This window comes from Oncorhynchus masou, chromosome 23, assembly GCF_036934945.1.
Source record: "Oncorhynchus masou masou isolate Uvic2021 chromosome 23, UVic_Omas_1.1, whole genome shotgun sequence".
Classification (NCBI taxonomy): domain Eukaryota; kingdom Metazoa; phylum Chordata; class Actinopteri; order Salmoniformes; family Salmonidae; genus Oncorhynchus; species Oncorhynchus masou.
The window spans coordinates 12,208,568-12,227,598 of NC_088234.1; the positions used below are offsets into that span (position 1 = coordinate 12,208,568).

At 43.9% G+C, this 19,031-nt stretch overlaps 1 protein-coding gene across 1 annotated transcript in view; it reads right to left on the minus strand.

Moving 5' to 3' along the window:
• Window positions 1-2,676: 2,676 nt before the first annotated feature.
• LOC135510317 (collagen alpha-5(IV) chain-like) overlaps window positions 2,677-19,031 on the minus strand; it is a 106,385-nt gene continuing 90,030 nt past the window's right edge. The window contains 10 exon segments of the mRNA XM_064931154.1: window positions 2,677-7,269; window positions 7,489-7,661; window positions 7,892-8,006; window positions 11,502-11,679; window positions 12,086-12,298; window positions 13,672-13,770; window positions 13,943-14,071; window positions 14,209-14,280; window positions 14,617-14,689; window positions 14,911-15,044. Of these exon segments, the coding sequence (XP_064787226.1) occupies window positions 7,188-7,269; window positions 7,489-7,661; window positions 7,892-8,006; window positions 11,502-11,679; window positions 12,086-12,298; window positions 13,672-13,770; window positions 13,943-14,071; window positions 14,209-14,280; window positions 14,617-14,689; window positions 14,911-15,044 (1,268 nt within the window). The 3' untranslated portion in view covers window positions 2,677-7,187.

Consider the following 19,031-nt stretch of genomic DNA (forward strand, 5'->3'; position numbering starts at 1 on the left):
CCCTCTAGCACCAGGGTCAGCTGTACCCCCTCTAGCACCAGGGTCATCTGTACCCCCTCTAGAACCAGGGTCAGCGCACTCACAAATGTCGTTTTTAGACATCATTGTAAGCACACACACACACTATACGATACATTTATTAGAATGAGTGAGTTTTTGTCACGTGGGAAGTAACAAAGAGCTCTTATAGGATCAGTGCACATATAATAATATAATAATAATCAATAATTTGCTCTTTATTTAGCCATTTTACAGATAAACCTTGTTTTTTCATAAAAATTGTGAATAATTCACCACAGGTTAATGAGAAGGGTGTGCTTGAAAGGATGCACATAACTCTGCAACGTTGGGTTGTATTAGAGAGAGTCTCAGTCTTAAATAACTTTCCACACACAGTCTGTGCCTGTATTTAGTTTTCATGCTAGTGAGGGCCGAGAATCCACTCTCACATGGGTATGTGGTTGCAAAGGACATCAGTGTCTTAACAGCACGATTTGCCAATTTGGCATTTCAGTCATTTAGCAGACGCTCTTATCCAGAGCGAACTACATGAGTAATTAAGTGCCTTGCTCAACTGGACATCGACAGAATTTTCACCTAGTCAGCTCGGGGATTCGAATCAGAGCCCTTTTTTGTTACTGGCCCAACGCTCTTAACTGATCTTAACTGCTAACTAGCCTATTATCCTAGACTATTAACCTAGCCTATTATCCTAGACTATTAACCTAGCCTATTATCCTAGACTATTAACCTAGCCTATTATCCTAGACTATTAACCTAGCCTATTATCCTAGACTATTAACCTAGCCTAGTACCCTGGCCTATTAACCTAGCCTATTATCCTAGACTATTAACCTATTACCCTGGCATATTATCCTAGCCTATTATCTTAGTCTATTATCCTAGCCTATTACCCTATGACCCTGGCCTATTATCTTAGTCTATTACCCTAGTCTATTACCCTATTACCCTGGCCTATTATCCTATTACCCTATCCTATTATCCTAGTCTATTACCCGATTACACTGGCCTATTACCCTATCATATTATCCTAGCCTATTACTCTATCCTATTATCCTATCCTATTATCCTAGCCTATTAGCCTATTACCCTGGCATATTACCCTATTACCCTATTCTATTATCCTAGCCTATTACCCTATTACCCTGGCCTATTATCCTATTACCCTATCCTATTATCCTAGTCTATTACCCGATTACACTGGCCTATTACCCTATCATATTATCCTAGCCTATTACTCTATCCTATTATCCTATCCTATTATCCTAGCCTATTAGCCTATTACCCTGGCATATTACCCTATTACCCTATTCTATTATCCTAGCCTATTATCCTATTACCCTATCCTATTATCCTAGTCTATTACCCGATTACACTGGCCTATTACCCTATCATATTATCCTAGCCTATTACTCTATCCTATTACCCTATTCTATTATCCTAGCCTATTACCCTATTACCCTATCCTATTATCCTAAATATGTACCAATTCCACCTGGGGCTTGCCTCAACTGCTCTATGGCTGGGCTATCCCACACATTGTGGAGACACTGCACAATGGTTGTGTCAAAATGTTGGCGCAGACCACATTGTATCACAAACCCCAATATTCGGTGTACCAAAACCGTTGTGTCAAATGCTTTGTAGGCTACATCACTTGTACAACCTGAGTATGTATGGGGCCATAGAGAGACATGTACTGTCACCTCCTTCCAAGCCCAAGTCCTTAACAAAGGATTCATTCATCATTCTACGCTACTCAATGAGCCTGTAATGGGTCTAATATTAGAGTTAAAGACCTATTGTGAGAAACAGACAGGTAGCTTTAACGTTACCTGAGGACAATAGTAATAGGATTATAGGTAATAACTATATCAGGAATCAAAACAGACTGCAGTGTGGTTTAATGATCTATTTGTGTTGTATTGGTTTTGTTTAATAAGGGCTATTTAGGTATATGTAAGCTAATTTAGATTAATTCATTAGCTTTTTAAATGTTATTTAGGGACTGACGTTGATCCACTGTTCCCTACCGCCTTCATCTTTCTCCCTCAAGTGATGGCTTTGAGACATTACAGCTTCTCCCATAGCAAAGTGGTGTACCCCCCACCGTACAGAATGGTGTGAATTACAACATTGATTTACAGACAGTAATTCTACTCCATTCTATGATATGCTATCATATCTCTAGTGATTGTCTAGCACAGTCAATGTCTCCTTGAATCTTGGCAGTGCAGGATTAAAGTGTATTGTGTGAGCTGCAGGCATGTTGATAAGACATTGCACAAAAGCACATTAGTCAACGTACTGCTAACAGCAATGGAGGCTCCTCAAAGGAGGAAGGGCGAGGACCATCCTCATAAGTGAATTTAATACAAATAGAAATAGTGAAACATTACAAAAGTTGAAGGAGAAACAAGCGAGATAGAGAGAGCTAGCTATATTTCGTAGCATTTTTGTTCTACTTTTACTTAAAGATGCACTGTGTATTAATTGCTCTGCCACTTCCTTATTGATTATTGTAATAGAAATAAGGCCATGCTCATGAAAAACAAAAATCATCCTCCCTAATCTTTAACGGCACTTCCAAGACAGTGTGCACTTCCAAAATAGTGTGCACTTTCAAGATAGGGGGGAAATATTTGCACACAAAACGACGGACTTTGGGTTTATTTTTCAGTCTTGAAAGTTTATGACAACTTCTGAATAATATAACATGAAATAAACAAAAACAACAATAGATTTCTGAAATTAATATAATTTTTTCACACCCCAGTAGTACATTACAATAATAATGAAAAAGTAGTTTGGAAAAACATCACAGGAAGAATCATTCCATACAGCTCTCCTCATTGGCTGAAGAATAGAAAAAGAAAGAATAGACCAAATTCTATTCAATTCTATTCTTGCAGTACATAACAATACGCAACGTACTACCGGCAGTTCATAGTGGGACAACGTAGACCAGAGTAAAGATGTGAATTAATCGGTGGTGTAAAATACTTAATTAAAAATACTTTAAAGTACTACTTTTTTTTTGGTATCTGTACTTTACAATTTATATTTCGGACAACTTTTACTCGACTACATTCCTAAAGAAAATCATGTATTTTTTACTCCATATATTCTCCCTAACGCCCAAAAGTACTCCTTACATTTCGACAGGAATATGGTCCAATTCACGCCCTTTCAAGAAAACATCCCTGGTCATCCCTACTGCCTCTGATCTGGCAGACTCACTAAACCCACATGCTTAGTTTGTAAATGATGTCTGATTGTTGGAGTGTGCCCCTGGGTACCCGTAAAAAAAGAAAAAAAATATTTGTGCCATCTGGTTTACTTAATATAAGGAATTTGAAATTATTTATTTAAAACCAAATACTTTTAGACTATTACTCAAGTAGTATTTTATTGAGTGACTATCACTTTTACTTAAGTCATTTTCTATTAAGGTGTGGAGTGGATTTAATTATCAACCTATTATTGCATTCAACGATAGATTACTAGTAAAAATCGAATACAAAAGCTTGAGTGATTGGCATTATCATACACAGTACATCATCATAGGATAGGGTCTTTGATTGGTTGAGCGGGAAACACTTCTGTTGTCAGGAGGAGGACAACAGTCATTAGTTTTGTGAAATGGGGAAAAAAATTTGACCTTTTGGAGATAAAATAAATGAATGATGAAAAAATCTCACGCCCGTATCTAAATAAAGTTGATATAATTATACTTTTTTTTCTATATATATATATAAAATACTGTTTCATTTATTGATGCCATACTTTGTACAATATTTGTGAGTGAATGAGTGAATTAATGAATCCATGAATCAATGCAATGAGTGAAGCAAAAATAACAAACAAAAATAACCCAGAAATTCGTATTATAGCTAAATACCTATTTTATGTCTTACATAATATACACATTGAATTACTTACATGAAGAGAAATAAGGCCAGTAGTTAACAGGCTGGGAGAGACACGGCATTGTTAGTTAATAGCACCAAGGAGAATTTATTATTATTTTTTTTATAAAAAAGAACAATGGAAAGATTCATAAAAAATGTAAGCCTAGAAAATAATCAGTCTTGCTAAGAAGGCTCATCAGTGCATCTGTTCTCTTTGATGTTCCGAGGTCAAAGTGCCGATTTGGTAACAACAAAACAAAAAATACTAAAAACTAAAAAAATAGGACATCTGTCTAAAAACAAAATGATGTACCTCGTCTGTGCCAATAACCAAAAATCCACATGTATTATTTTGGTAACATTTCATTTTAACGGGTCCTTATTACAGTGTAATCACATATGTAATTACACTGTATCAAATATTGTAGTTAATTGTAATAACTAACTTATAGTTACACGGTGATAACAATATGTAACTGGTGGTAATTGTTGTTACAACACAGGGGTGTAACAACCAATGGTTGTTACCATGCTTGTTATAGATGTTACAGTTTCCAAAAGTATCCCAACGCACCATATTTCAGCCTGCACAAACCATGTGATAAGTGTTAGCCAATTAAAAACCGACCACTACATTGACACAACTATGCAAATAAAGATCTGGAGTCTGATACCCAGGTCCAACGGCAACAAAGGGTTCCCAAATGGTTCACATCAAAAACATTGTGAAGTTATTTAATGGCGCATTTGACAATTGGTCAATTACTTTAACCCTCGATTAAACATTTTTAGACACATAAACAGTTATGGTTAAAATTGTGAGATAAGTCATTCGTGCCAAAGCCTATTAAGCTTGGTTGAATAGGGGTTTATAGAAATATAAATAAATATAAAATAATATATAAAATATAAATGCACTTAAAATGGTCATAAGACAAACTCTTATTCCATCATGTAACTTTGGGTTTTGCTGTTGAGGAACATTCTCACGTTTAGATGGGATGCATTGGTGCAATTATACTTTTTTTTGTTGCAGGAATTAAAGCATCATGTCAAAATCTTCCCATTTGTGCAACATGCTCAAAATAATGACCTCGAACGTGCCCACGTGTTGACGCTGACATCATGTAACAGTGTGCAAAAAACAGGGTCGAGAAGGTCATTGTGCACAAATCCAGACATGAAAGATTTACGCGAAAAAAACCCATAAGTGTTGTAGGTCAAAAACATCAACACAGGAGAGAGAAAGTACGTTTTCCATGCAATTTGTTCTACCCTTTTTGGATACATGAATTCTGATGCACGATTTAACATAGGTAGTTAGCTGGCCTTGTGTTGGCTAGCTAGCTAGCTAGCAAATGTTAGCTGGCGTTGTTATTGGGCCTACCAACTAGGCTTGCGAGCTAGTTTTTTTTACCATCTACGGAATAGACTTTCCATGCAATCTTGTGAGATTTTTTGGATTAGCTAGCAGAAATAATTACATTGTACTTATACATATATTACATGTACTCTGTTGTGTACTAGTGTGTTTATTTTCTCACATTGATGGTGTTTCCAGAAGCATTATAATGAGGTCCAAGCTGTCAGGATGGGCAATGTACTATATAAGTACACGTTAATTACAAGTAAGTATCCATCAAGATACACTTCATTTTAACGTTCTGAAATCCTTAGTAACAGTAATTACATTGTACTTGTACTTATATTATCTGTAGTCCACGGTGTACTTGTGGGTTTATCCTCTCACATAATGGACAACATACACAATCATTGTAAGTGAAATATATATTATAATCTGGTATGACACCCATATGGTAGACTCCAGTCAGTGAGGTTGTCCTATACCTGATCTGTTTTTTGGAAACTCAACCAAGTTGATACACTTTTTGGGGGGGAAACTGCTAACAACAACGAGCGGAGATTTTGAAGTGTGCGCCTTCACGGGTAGGTAATTAGAGCCTATTGAGCCTCCAAACTTTGTAATCTTGGACCCAGAACATCTGTCCAGAAGAGATTACAACCTTGTGACAGTTAACACTTATTGGTGAATTTAGTGGAGACTTTCCCATTTGTAACAAGCATGGTAACAAGCATGGTAAGCATGGTAACAAGCATGGTAAGCATGGTAACAAGCATGGTAAGCATGGTAACAAGCATGGTAAGCACGGTAACAAGCATGGTAAGCACAGTAACAAGCATGGTAAGCACGGTAACAAGCATGGTAAGCATGGTAACAAGCATGGTAACAAGCATGGTAAGCACAGTAACAAGCATGGTAAGCACAGTAACAAGCATGGTAAGCATGGTAACAAGCATGGTAAGCATGGTAACAAGCACGGTAACAAGCATGGTAAGCACAGTAACAAGCATGGTAAGCACGGTAACAAGCATGGTAAGCACGGTAACAAGCATGGTAACAAGCATGGTAACAAGCATGGTAACAAGCATGGTAAGCATGGTAACAAGCATGGTAAGCATGGTAACAAGCATGGTAAGCATGGTAACAAGCATGGTAAGCACAGTAACAAGCATGGTAAGCACGGTAACAAGCATGGTAAGCACGGTAACAAGCATGGTAAGCACGGTAACAAGCATGGTAAGCATGGTAACAAGCATGGTAAGCATGGTAACAAGCATGGTATGCACGGTAACAAGCATGGTAAGCATGGTAACAAGCATGGTAAGCATGGTAACAAGCATGGTAACAAGCATGGTAACAAGCATTTGTTGTTACACCCCTGTAATTACAGACTGAAATGATCACCAGTTACATGTTGTTATTACAGTGTAACTATGAGTTATTACAATTAAATACAATATTTGATACAGCACAATTACACATTTAATTACACTGTAATAAGGACCCCTTAAAATGAAGTGTTACCATTATTGATAACACTTTATATATATATATATATATATATATTCTCTGCGAAATACAGAAAAAATTTCAACAAAATGCACTTTTGTCACACATTCACCATGGTACCTTTTGTGGATTTTGTGTGTTTCTTTTTGACGTACTTGAGGTAAGTAAAAAGAATAAAAGATTAAATAAATTTCATTTTATCAACAATTTTTTCTTTTCTTGCTGTGTTGCACAGTAGCACCAATGAAGTTGCTGTTTCCGGAAGACAATGCACCATTGGAGGTCCACCTTGTTCTCACGGAGACGTCAACATCACCCCCACTCCGCCCGCCTGCCGCCATTGTCGTTGTCGGTCGTCCCCGGCAATGGTTGCCACCGCGCTGTTACGTACTCTTCATACAGACCACACAGCGGCTAATGCGTGTTGATAGGTTACCTGCCTTCAGCGTCTCTGACTGTGGCTTCCTGTTATGGGACAGGGGTTAGAGGTCAGGGGTTGGCATCACTGTATGATCACTGGGATCTTTACATCGTATATGAAAATAACCAATCTGTTTAGCTAGCACTTCCAGTTATAGCTAGTGCACTATATAGGGAATAGGGTGCTATTTCAGTAGCAACCTCAGTGTCTTGTACCTAAACATTTCCTGTTTGGAAAATCATTGGTCGATTGATTGATGGTACCTGAACATTTCTGATTGGTCGACAGTGGCCAGCCAGAAGCTGTATGTGTTGCCATAGTAGTTGCAGGTCCCTCGGCCGTGACACTCGATGAAGGGAGAGCTCCGGAACTCCTCTAGACAGGAGCCAGGAGAGGCCAGAGCCTGACCAGAGCCCTCAGCACCTGCACTGGTGTGCTGTTAGAGAGGGAGGGAGAGAGAGAAGAAGAAGAGTGAAATAAAGAGGAAGTTGTGTGTGGATATAGTGGGCTTTGAATATGTGTTGTTAACACATTTAAAATGTAAAACTTGATTCATGTGTTCTTTGGCAAGGGTTGGTTGGCATGTGTGTGTATCTGTGAGTGAGTGAGTGAGTGAGTGAGTGTGTGAGTGTGTGTGTGTGAGTGAGAGTGTGTGTCTGTGTGTACCATCATGAAGGAGTATCCAATCCACAGTGGTTCCCAGTCGCTGGGGCAGGTGGGGATCTGAATGGTTTGACTGTGTACAGCGATCACCATGGCAGGGGCCTCACACACTGCACACCTAATAACACACACAGAGGAGTTAAACACACGCTTTTAACATCTAGTCTCATATATCTTAACGCTCACACTGCCTTTACTTTTGAATCAAAGTTTGCCAGACTCTGTTGCCAGCTCACTTCACCTAGTTGATGGTCTGAGTCCTCTTTGCATTCACATTGTTATGTTTAGAAAAGGAACCAATACATTCTTTTCCCCCCAACAGCATTCACTCAATGTACAAGGTAAAAGCCCAGGACAAGCCATTCCATCAGAACGTGTGACCGTACAGCCAGATGTACCTAGTTCACATGGAGGTTGGTGGGACCTTAATGGGGGAGGACGGGCTCATGGTAATGGCTGGAGCGGAATCTGTGGAGTGGTTTCCATGGTTTCCAGGTGTTTGATGCCATTCCATTGGCTCCGTTCCGGCCGTTATTATGAGCCGTCCTCCCCTCAGCAGCCTCCACTGACCTACTTGGAACCAACATAATTGTTCTATCATTTAGTTCTGAGCAGAATCATTATTTTTCATTCAGTTCCACTGTTCCAACCAGCAAATTACACTTTTGATCCGATCCAAACCAAAAAAAAGGCTGGTTTTATATTGTACCTTTCGGTTATTTTTTACACCTCTGAAATATATATATATTTTACATTTAGCGTGACATTAAATGACTTCACCAATCCGTGTGGACAGAGCAGCTTGCTGTGGAGCGGGTAAGGGATTTCATCTGTATAGGAAAGTTGTTAAGAGCAAGTTGTATTTTGCTGCAACAGCGTGGTTTCATAATAATGGAGGTGCGAGCGAGAGAGGATGGAGGAAGCTTGTCTTGAAGCACTCTGCATCTTGTTTGGGGAATGCATTATCTGAATTAGGTCCACAGAATTACACCTACCGAGGAGTGGCTTTTATGGAGGAACTTTGAATGTCTTTGAACTTTTGTGTTGGTTTAACTTTGGACCAGAAAAAATGTTAGCTAGCTATCTAACAAACTTGTGTGTGCAAAGCAGCACTAAAATTAAAAACACGTCTTACATTTTTGTAGTAAATAAATCCAATGTGAAACGTGATAATTATAGTATCCTTAACTAGTAATGATAAAGTAAGTCCATTCTTCTCTAATTAAACATCTCTCCCTAATTTCTGAATTACGCTTGTAACATTGTCAGTAGGCTACAGTAACCTGATTCATAGGGGGAGGGGCTACAGTAACCTATGCTTCTGAGGGGGAGGGGCTACAGTAACCTGATTCAGAGGGGGAGGGGCTACAGTAACCTATGCTTCTGAGGGGGAGGGGCTACAGTCATCTATGCTTCTGAGGGGAAGGGGCTACAGTAACCTGATTCAGAGGGGGAGGGGCTACAGTAACCTATGCTTCTGAGGGGGAGGGGCTACAGTCATCTATGCTTCTGAGGAGAAGGGGCTACAGTAACCTGATTCAGAGGGGAGGGGCTACAGTAACCTATGCTTCTGAGGGGGAGGGGCTACAGTAACCTGATTCAGAGGGGGAGGGGCTAAAGTAACCTATGCTTCTGAGGGGAGGGGCTACAGTAACCTATGCTTCGGAGGGGGAGGGGCTACAGTCATCTATGCTTCCGAGGGGGTGGGGCTACAGTAACCTATGCTTCCGAGGGGAGGGGCAACAGTAACCTATACTTCCGAGGGGAGGGGCAACAGTAACCTATACTTCCGAGGGGAGGGGCAACAGTAACCTATACTTCCGAGGGGAGGGGCAACAGTAACCTATGCTTCTGAAGGGAGGGGCTACAGTAACCTATGCTTCTGAGGGGAGGGGCTACAGTAATATATGTTTCCGAGGGGGTGGGGCTACAGTAATCTATGCTTCCGAGGGGGAGGGGCTACAGTAACCTATACTTCTGAGGGGGAGGGGCTACAGTAATCTATGCTTCTGAGGGGAGGGGCTACAGAAACCTATACTTCTGAGGGGAGGGGCTACAGTAACCTATACTTCTGAGGGGAGGGGCTACAGTAACCTATACTTCTGAGGGGAGGGGCTACAGTAATCTATGCTTCTGAGGGGAGGGGCTACAGTAACCTATACTTCTGAGGGGAGGGGCTACAGTAACCTATACTTCTGAGGGGAGGGGCTACAGTAACCTATGCTTCTGAGGGGAGGGGCTACAGTAACCTATACTTCTGAGGGGGAGGGGCAGGTAGCCTACACGTATTGTACACCCACTGGCAAAGACTTCCAACTGGCAGGCTGACACTGGAAGAACTTTCTGAGTGACAGACGGTTATGTTCCAGAACACTATATATAAGTTTCATTTGGGGTTCGGGTTCTGTTGCTCAAATAATCGTGTTATTTTACGGTTTTCGGTTCTGTTCCCTGAACCCTTGAAAAACATTGCATTTAGTTAAAAGATTAGACATAATCATTGTAATCAGAAGATAATATTGACATTTTACATCAATATTACATGTAAATATTATTGGTAACAGATTAAATAGCAGAAGAATAACTGCAGATGAAATAATGCTGTAGGCGTTATGTCAGTAGTCTAGTGTGAGGGGTTTATGTCAGTAGTCTAGTGTGAGGCGTTATGTCAGTAGTCTAGTGTGAGGGGTTTATGTCAGTAGTCTAGTGTGAGGGGTTATGTCAGGGGAAACAGTGTTGCGGTAGTCTAGTGTGAGGGGTTATGTCAGTAGTCTAGTGTGAGGGTTTATGTCAGTAGTCTAGTGTGAGGGTTTATGTCAGTAGTCTAGTGTGAGGGGTTTATGTCAGTAGTCTAGTGTGAGGGTTTATGTCAGTAGTCTAGTGTGAGGGTTTATGTCAGTAGTCTAGTGTGAGGGTTTATGTCAGTAGTCTAGTGTGAGGCGTTATGTCAGTAGTCTAGTGTGAGGGTTTATGTCAGTAGTCTAGTGTGAGGGTTTATGTCAGTAGTCTAGTGTGAGGCGTTATGTCAGTAGTCTAGTGTGAGGGTTTATGTCAGTAGTCTAGTGTGAGGGTTTATGTCAGTAGTCTAGTGTGAGGGGTTATGTCAGGGGAAACAGTGTTGCGGTAGTCTAGTGTGAGGGGTTATGTCAGTAGTCTAGTGTGAGGGGTTATGTCAGGGGAAACAGTGTTGCGGTAGTCTAGTGTGTGGTGCAGGAATAATGACAAGCGAACCTGGGGAGCTTTGTTTACACATTGCCCTAATCAAGCAAACCGATCTCAGACCTCCTCTCGAGATTGTCTCAGCTTCAGGGGTTCTTTTGAGGGTCTGAATTCACTTAGAGTGTTTACCCTGCACTAAAAAAATGCACTGAGTTCACAAAAAAAATTCTCAATTGGACCAAGTGTGAAAACACCCTTAGATGTTATCAAATCATAGTCCCCTATTCCCTCCCTCCCTCCCTCCCTCCCTCCCTCCCTCCCTCCCTCCCTCCCTCCCTCCCTCCCTCCCTCCCTCCCTCCCTCCCTCCCTCCCTCCCTCCCTCCCTCCCTCCCTCCCTATCCTTCCATCCTTCTCTCCCTCCCTTCCTTCCTCCCCCTCTCCCTCCCTCCCTACCTGCTGATGAAAGGTTTGATGCCTTCTCCGGTGATGGGGGCCATACTCATGGGCATGGGCATGGGTGTAGACAGCCAATAGGAGTAGTCGTTACGGGAGGCGAAGTTACACACGTTGTTGATGTTACAGAACATGAATGGCATGGTGCTGAACCGACGCAGGCAACTACCAGCAGTACCTGACAAATGAGACGAGAGAGGGAGTGAGGAGAGGAAAGAGGGAGGGGAGGAAAGAGAACAGAAGAAAACAGGAAAAAATAAGTGAAGAGACGATTTGAGGTTAATACTGTGAGTTGCTTCTCTCACAACAACAACCATCTGTGTTCATGAAAGTCATCGTGTATCTCCAGTCTCCATTCTTACCCAGGTCATGTCTGTGTGCCCTCTCATTACTCTCTCTCTCTCTGTGTGTGTGTGTGTCTTACCCAGGTCATGTCTGTGTGCCCTCTCATTACTCTCTGTGTGTGTGTCTTACCTAGGTCCTGTCCGTGTGCCCTCTCATTACTCTCTCTCTGTGTGTGTGTCTTACCCATGTCATGTCTGTGCGCCCTCTCACTACTCTCTGTGCGTGTGTGTGTGTCTTACCTAGGTCCTGTCCGTGTGCCCTCTCGTTGCCCTGTACGTAGAGCAGAGAGAACCCGTCGTAGATGAGGCTGGTCCCTTCGGGGCAGATAGGGACATATTCAGCCTGGCTGTGTCTCGAGATCAGGAAGCCATGGGTCACAGAGGCTGAGCCGGGGTTACCTGGGGGGCCCTGCTGACCATCGGAACCAGTGGGACCTGGGTACCCACGCTGACCTGAGAACAGGGGATAGAATGGACATTAAACAACTCAATACACTTAATGAACAATACTATAGTTTACTTGATTTTAGTTTATTTGACTCTTCTTGAGCTATGTATTGGAGAGTAGGAGACTAGGAGAGATATATGAGACAAAGGGGACAATAATAATAACATTACATTAATATGAATATGATTGATATTAATATGAATCCATTTTAATAAATGGTTCCAGCATGGAGTATCATTTGGCCAAACTATTTCTGGTTTGCTCTGGCAGACCTGGGCCAAAACGTGAAAAAAACTCCTCAAATACTTGGTTCAGTTTGGTCGGTACAGTGGACCCTGTGGAATAGTCCCAAAAATGGAAAACTTCAAGTTAAATCAAACGCACCTCTATTGTATTTGATCATGGTTTGTCTGATGACTCAATCTTGTCTATACTGCCCAGTCATTGACACAGAGAACAAGGAACATCAAGAACTCAATGAACAGTAGGCTACTATAATGAAGTTGACTTGATGGGAGTTTATTTACACTTCTAGAGCTATGTACTGTAATGACTATTGACTAATGATACAGTGCATTCAGAAAGTATTCAGACCCCTTGACTTTTTCCACATTGTGTTACGTTACAGACTTATTCTACAAATCAATCGTTTTCCCCCCTTAACAATCGACACACAATACTTGGTAATGACAAAGCTTAAAACAGGTTTTTTAGAAAATTTTGCAAATGTATAAAAACCCTCCTGAAATATCAGACCCTTTACTCAGTACTTGACAGAGCAAAAACCAAGTCATGAGGTTGAATGAATTGTCCGTAGAGCTCCGAGACAGGATTGTGTCGAGGCACAGATCTGGGGAGGGGTACCAAAACATTTCTGCAGCATTGAAGGTCTCATAGCAAAGGGTCAGAATACTTACATAAATAAGATATTTCTGTTTGATTTTTTAACTTGCAAACATTTCTAAAAACATGTTTTCGCTTTGTCATTATGGGGTATTGTGTGTAGATTGCAAAAAAAATAATATATATTTAATCCATTTTAGAAAAGGCTGTAACGCAACAAAATCTGAAGAAAGTCAAGGGGTCTGAATACTTACAGGCACTGTACATGACTGACATACACAATGGAAGGTTAGGTCTGTGTAACATAGAATATGTACTCCATGAGATTTTAAACATTATTCGTAGGCTAGATGGAAGGTTAGGTCTGGGCGGGAAGGAGCCTAGCGGTTAAGAGCATTGGGCCAGCAACCGAAAGGTTGCTGGTTCAAGTCACTGCGCTGACTAGGTGAAAAGTCTGTGTAACATAGAGTATGTAGTTCAGGAGGTTTGAACCATTATTAGTGTTCTATGGACCTGAGCCAGATTGCAATCTTACCTGGCTGTCCGGCGGGTCCAGTGTCTCCCTTGCGGCCGAAGGCTCCACTGAATCCTGGGGGTCCTTCAGGACCGGGGTCCCCTGGTTGACCGGGCTGACCTGAAACAGAGCAGAGGACTCAGTGAGTGGTCTCCATTTGAGGGGAATACTAGCGTCCTCCAGTAACTAGCTAACTGCAGCTTTAAGCCTTCTCAGGCAAAAACGAAGCTGACTGTAACTTTATAAATTAAGTCCTGTGTCAAACAGACACTGGGTGTGACAGTCCAATGACCTGAGCGTCCCTCCTGTCCGGGGGGTCCTTGGGAGCCACGGTTGCCTGGCAGACCTGAAGGGCCAGGGGGGCCACGTTCTCCCTTCAGCATGATGGGGGTCGCAGCGACACCTGGGTCGCCTTGGTTTCCTGGAGTTAACAAAGACGGGGGTCAGAGTGTATGTGTGTGTGTGTGTGTGTGTGTGTGTGATCGCTAACAGACACCCACTGCTTTCAGCCATTCATCTTTCTGGTGTTTCTCCTTTAAGGTGCAACACTAGACTCACCAGCAGGACCAGGATCTCCAGGATCTCCAGGCAGACCGGATGATCCGGGGCTTCCAGATTCTCCCTTTAGTCCTGGAGTGGAAAAAAGAGAGGTAGAGAGAGTAAGGGAGGAGAGAGGGAGAGAGAGGAAAAAGGGAGAGAGAAGGAGTGGAAAGAGAGAGGGAGGAGAGAGGGAAAAGGAGGAGAGAGGGAGGAGAGAAGGAGAGGGAAGGAGTGAAGAGAGATGGAGGAGAGAGGGAGAGGGAAGGAGAGAGGGAGAGGGGGAGAGAGGGAGAGGGAAGGAGTGGAGAGAGAGGGAGGAGAGAAAGGAGAGAAGGAGAGGGAAGGAGTGGAGAGTCAACGTCAGTGTTGATAATGTCAATGTTGTTGCTAATGTAAACGTATGTAATAATGCTGTTACTCGTTTACCTGGGAATCCGGGAACGCCGGGAAGTCCAATGTCTCCCTTCAGCCCGCTGCCACCAGGAGGGCCAGGAATACCCTGGTCACGTGATAGGGGAGAGGTCATGGGTTATGTAACATCACAATCCCAGATGGAATTCTAATTTACTTCACACAATCCCAAACCGACCCATAGCCCCTTTCCCTGGGTTAGGATCTATATTTGAGAGGAGAGGATCAATGAAAGCAATTTGGTCCATGATTGAAATGGAATTGATCCTGCTATCAATATCTATGGATCGAAGTTGTTTGGTTCCTTACTGGGAATCCGGGCGATCCCAATTCTCCCTTCGCTCCGGGGAAACCAGGGGATCCGGAAGATCCAGGGATTCCCTTCTCACCTTTGGTCCCTCCGCTGCCCCCAAGGCCACGAGGACCCTCGGGGCCAGGAGGACCTTCACACACAGAGGTCAGAGGTCAGGGATAACAAACAACTCAACCTGACATTATAACAAAAAACAATATTAGTAACCATAGAGTTCAAACTAGATCTATCTGATCCATCTCTATGGTTACTGTAGAACACTATCTGATTCATCTCTATGGTTACTGTAGAACACTATTTGATCCATCTCTATGGTTACTGTAGAACACTATCTGATCCATCTCTATGGTTACTGTAGAACACTATCTGATCCATCGCTATGGTTACTGTATAACACTATCTGATCCATCTCTATGGTTACTGTAGAAAAGTGTGTGTTCAAGTGTGTTTTGTTTATTTTGGGGTGTATTCTTGTGTGTGTACAGTTTATGTGTAGCCCACAGTCCTTTGTTAGGCACCACAACCCATCCTGAAAAATGAAGAGTGGTCAGCAAATCAGCAATGTGGTAAACGAGTGGCAGTCTGTTTGTGCTGTCATTCCAACAATGCAATGGAGTTGACAAGAGTACAAACGGATCAGGGACCCGGGCTAAAAAAATGGCCGCTATTCAATATGAACACAGATCAGTATTATCACAACAGAACAACAGTGGTCATCATCATCAAACATCATGGAGTCTAACCTGGAGGACCTAAGTATCCCAGAATTCCCTGTATCGCAGAGCCGGGCGGCAGAATGTGCAGGGGTAAAACAAGAGTTAGACACAGGATAACTAACATCCGACACAGCCAGATCTCAAATCAAATAACTGTTTTAAGAAATCAAATCTTATGCAGCTTATTTTCAATAACGTTATTTAATTTAAATGAATACCTGTTTGGGGTTTGGCTGTGTACATATATGATGAAATGGAAGTATTTGTAATAGTTTGAAAGGGAAAGCTAAATAGTGTCAGTTCTTAAAGTATTTCATGATAATGGAGAAAATGCTAACATCTCTATATTGTCTTACACGACATAATGCTAAATTCATGTCGATCAACTACTTCGTCAACGAATGAGTCAATTCCAAGTTTAACACAATTACTGTATTTAGTGTTAGAAGTTTATGTGTTAATAACTAACATATTATTCATTCAAATCATCATCAGAAACAGTGGTTGCTAAAAAAGGTTTGGATTATTTCTAAACACAGATTGTTTTTATAAAATCTCAGTCTGATACCTCATTTAAAAACAAAACATATAAAAACATTCTATTAAAAGTTAGGTCCTTTTAGTTAAGGTTCTCTGACCAGCGTGACTCAGAGGAAAACTGAGATTAGCAGGAGTAAAAAGGCATGATCAGAAATTAAGGGAAGAAAGTAAGTTATCAATTCAAAATCAAGAGATCCAAGATCATTTGGCAACACTTTGACTGCACTGTGTGTTCTAAGGTTCTAGATTTGTTTTCCAGAACAGGGTCACAGTGAGATGAAAGAGTTCTAAATGTTGTTCCAGGTCAGGAGAACATGCAGTCGGACAGAAGCCTGGGTACATGAACTCTGGCTTGAGGGATCTGGTCACTGACACGCGTGTCATCAGAGGGGGTGGGGCCACACCACAGGGGGTGGAGTCAAACAGGAAGTACATGTCATCGCGCTCAACACTATATGGGGATGACGCTAGTCACACACCGAGCTGGGCTAGTAGTACTGGGCTCAATAATGCTTGATATAATATTATTAATGTAAAGACAATAGTGGTAACTACCTAAACAATGGAAAATGAGGGATACAAAGTATATTGAAAGCAGGTGCTTCCACACAGGTGTGATCCCTGAGTTATTTAAGCAATCAACATCCCATCATGCTGAGCGTCATGTATAAAAATGCTGGGCAGGCCATTAGTTTGGCTACCATGGCTATGCCCCCATAGGATGGTCAATACCGCCATCCACAGGACACGACCGGTCATTGAATGGTTTGATGAGCATGAACAACGATGTAAACCATATGAAATGGCCGTCTCAGGCATCAGATCTCAACAACACTGAGCGGCTTCTGAGACGGTTTCCACCACCGGTCAAACAAAACACCAAACGATGGAATTTGTTGCATCTCTCCGATTGAGCTCCAGACACTTGTAGAATCGAGGCCAAGGTGCAGAGAAGCTGTTCTGGCTTGTGTTGGCTGTGGTGTGGCGTGGTGTGGTGTGGGGCTGTGGTGAGGTGTGGTGGCTGTGGTGTGGTGTGGTGTGGTGGCTGTGGTGTGGTGGCTGTGGTGTGGTGGCTGTGGTGAGGTGGCTGTGGTGTGGTGTGGTGTGGTGTGGTGAGGTGGCTGTGGTGTGGTGGCTGTGGTGTGGTGTGGTGTGGTGAGGTGGCTGTGGTGTGGTGGCTGTGGTGTGGTGTGGTGGCTGTGGTGAGGTGGCTGTGGTGTGGTGTGGTGTGGTGTGGTGAGGTGGCTGTGGTGTGGTGGCTGTGGTGTGGTGTGGTGGCTGTGGTGTGGCGGCTGTGGTGAGGTGGCTGTGGTGTGGTGGCTGTGGTGAGGTGGCTGTGGTGTGGTGGCTGTGGTGAGGTGTGGTGTGGTGTGGTGTGGTGGCTGTGGTGAGGTGGCTGTGGTGAGGTGTGGTGTGGTGGCTGTGGTGTGGTGGCTGTGGTGAGGTGGATGTGGTGTGGTGGCTGTGGTGAGGTGTGGTGTGGTGGCTGTGGTGTGGTGTGGTGGCTGTGGTGAGGTGTGGTGGCTGTGGTGAGGTGTGGTGGCTGTGGTGTGGTGTGGTGGCTGTGGTGTGGTGTGGTGTGGTGGCTGTGGTGTGGTGGCTGTGGTGTGGTGAGGTGGCTGTGGTGTGGTGTGGTGTGGTGGCTGTGGTGTGGTGTGGTGGCTGTGGTGTGGTGAGGTGGCTGTGGTGTGGTGTGGTGTGGTGTGGTGGCTGTGGTGTGGTGGCTGTGGTGTGGTGTGGTGGCTGTGGTGTGGTAGCTGTGGTGTGGTGTGGTGTGGTGGCTGTGGTGTGGTGTGGTGGCTGTGGTGTGGTGTGGTGGCTGTGGTGTGGTGTGGTGGCTGTGGTGTGGTGTGGTGGCTGTGGTGTGGTGGCTGTGGTGAGGTGTGGTGTGGTGGCTGTGGTGTGGTGGCTGTGGTGAGGTGGCTGTGGTGTGGTGGCTGTGGTGTGGTGTGGTGGCTGTGGTGTGCTAGCTGTGGTGTGGTGTGGTGTGGTGGCTGTGGTGTGGTGTGGTGGCTGTGGTGTGGTGTGGTGGCTGTGGTGTGGTGTGGTTTGGTGGCTGTGGTGTGGTGTGGTGGCTGTGGTGTGGTGGCTGTGGTGAGGTGTGGTGTGGTGGCTGTGGTGTGGTGGCTGTGGTGTGGTGGCTGTGGTGAGGTGTGGTGGCTGTGGTGTGTGTGGTGGCTGTGGTGTGGTGGCTGTGGTGTGGTGTGGTGGCTGTGGTGTGGTGTGGTGTGGTGGCTGTGGTGTGGTGGCTGTGGTGTGGTGTGGTGTGGTGGCTGTGGTGTGGTGGCTGTGGTGTGGTGGCTGTGGTGAGGTGGCTGTGGTGTGGTGGCTGTGGTGAGGTGTGGTGTGGTGGCTGTGGTGAGGTGTGGTGGGTGTGGTGTGGTTGGTGTGGTGTGGTGGCTGTGGTGTGGTGGTGTGGTGGCGTGGTATGGTGGTGTGGTTGGTGTGGTGTGGTGTGGTGGTGTGGTGGTGTGGTGGTGTGGTGTGGTTGGTGTGGTGGTGTGGTGTGGTGGTGTGGTGGTGCTGTGGTGTGGTGTGGTGGCTGTGGTGAGGTGGCTGTGGTGTGGTGGCTGTGGTGTGGTGTGGTGGCTGTGGTGTGGTAGCTGTGGTGTGGTGTGGTGGCTGTGGTGAGGTGGCTGTGGTGTGGTGGCTGTGGTGTGGTGTGATGGCTGTGGTGTGGTGGCTGTGGTGTGGTGGCTGTGGTGAGGTGGCTGTGGTGTGGTGGCTGTGGTGTGGTGTGGTGGCTGTGGTGTGGTAGCTGTGGTGTGGTGTGGTGGCTGTGGTGTGGTGTGGTGGTGTGGTGGTGTGGTTGGTGTGGTGGTGTGGTGTGGTGTGGTGGTGGTGTGGTGTGGTGGTGTGGT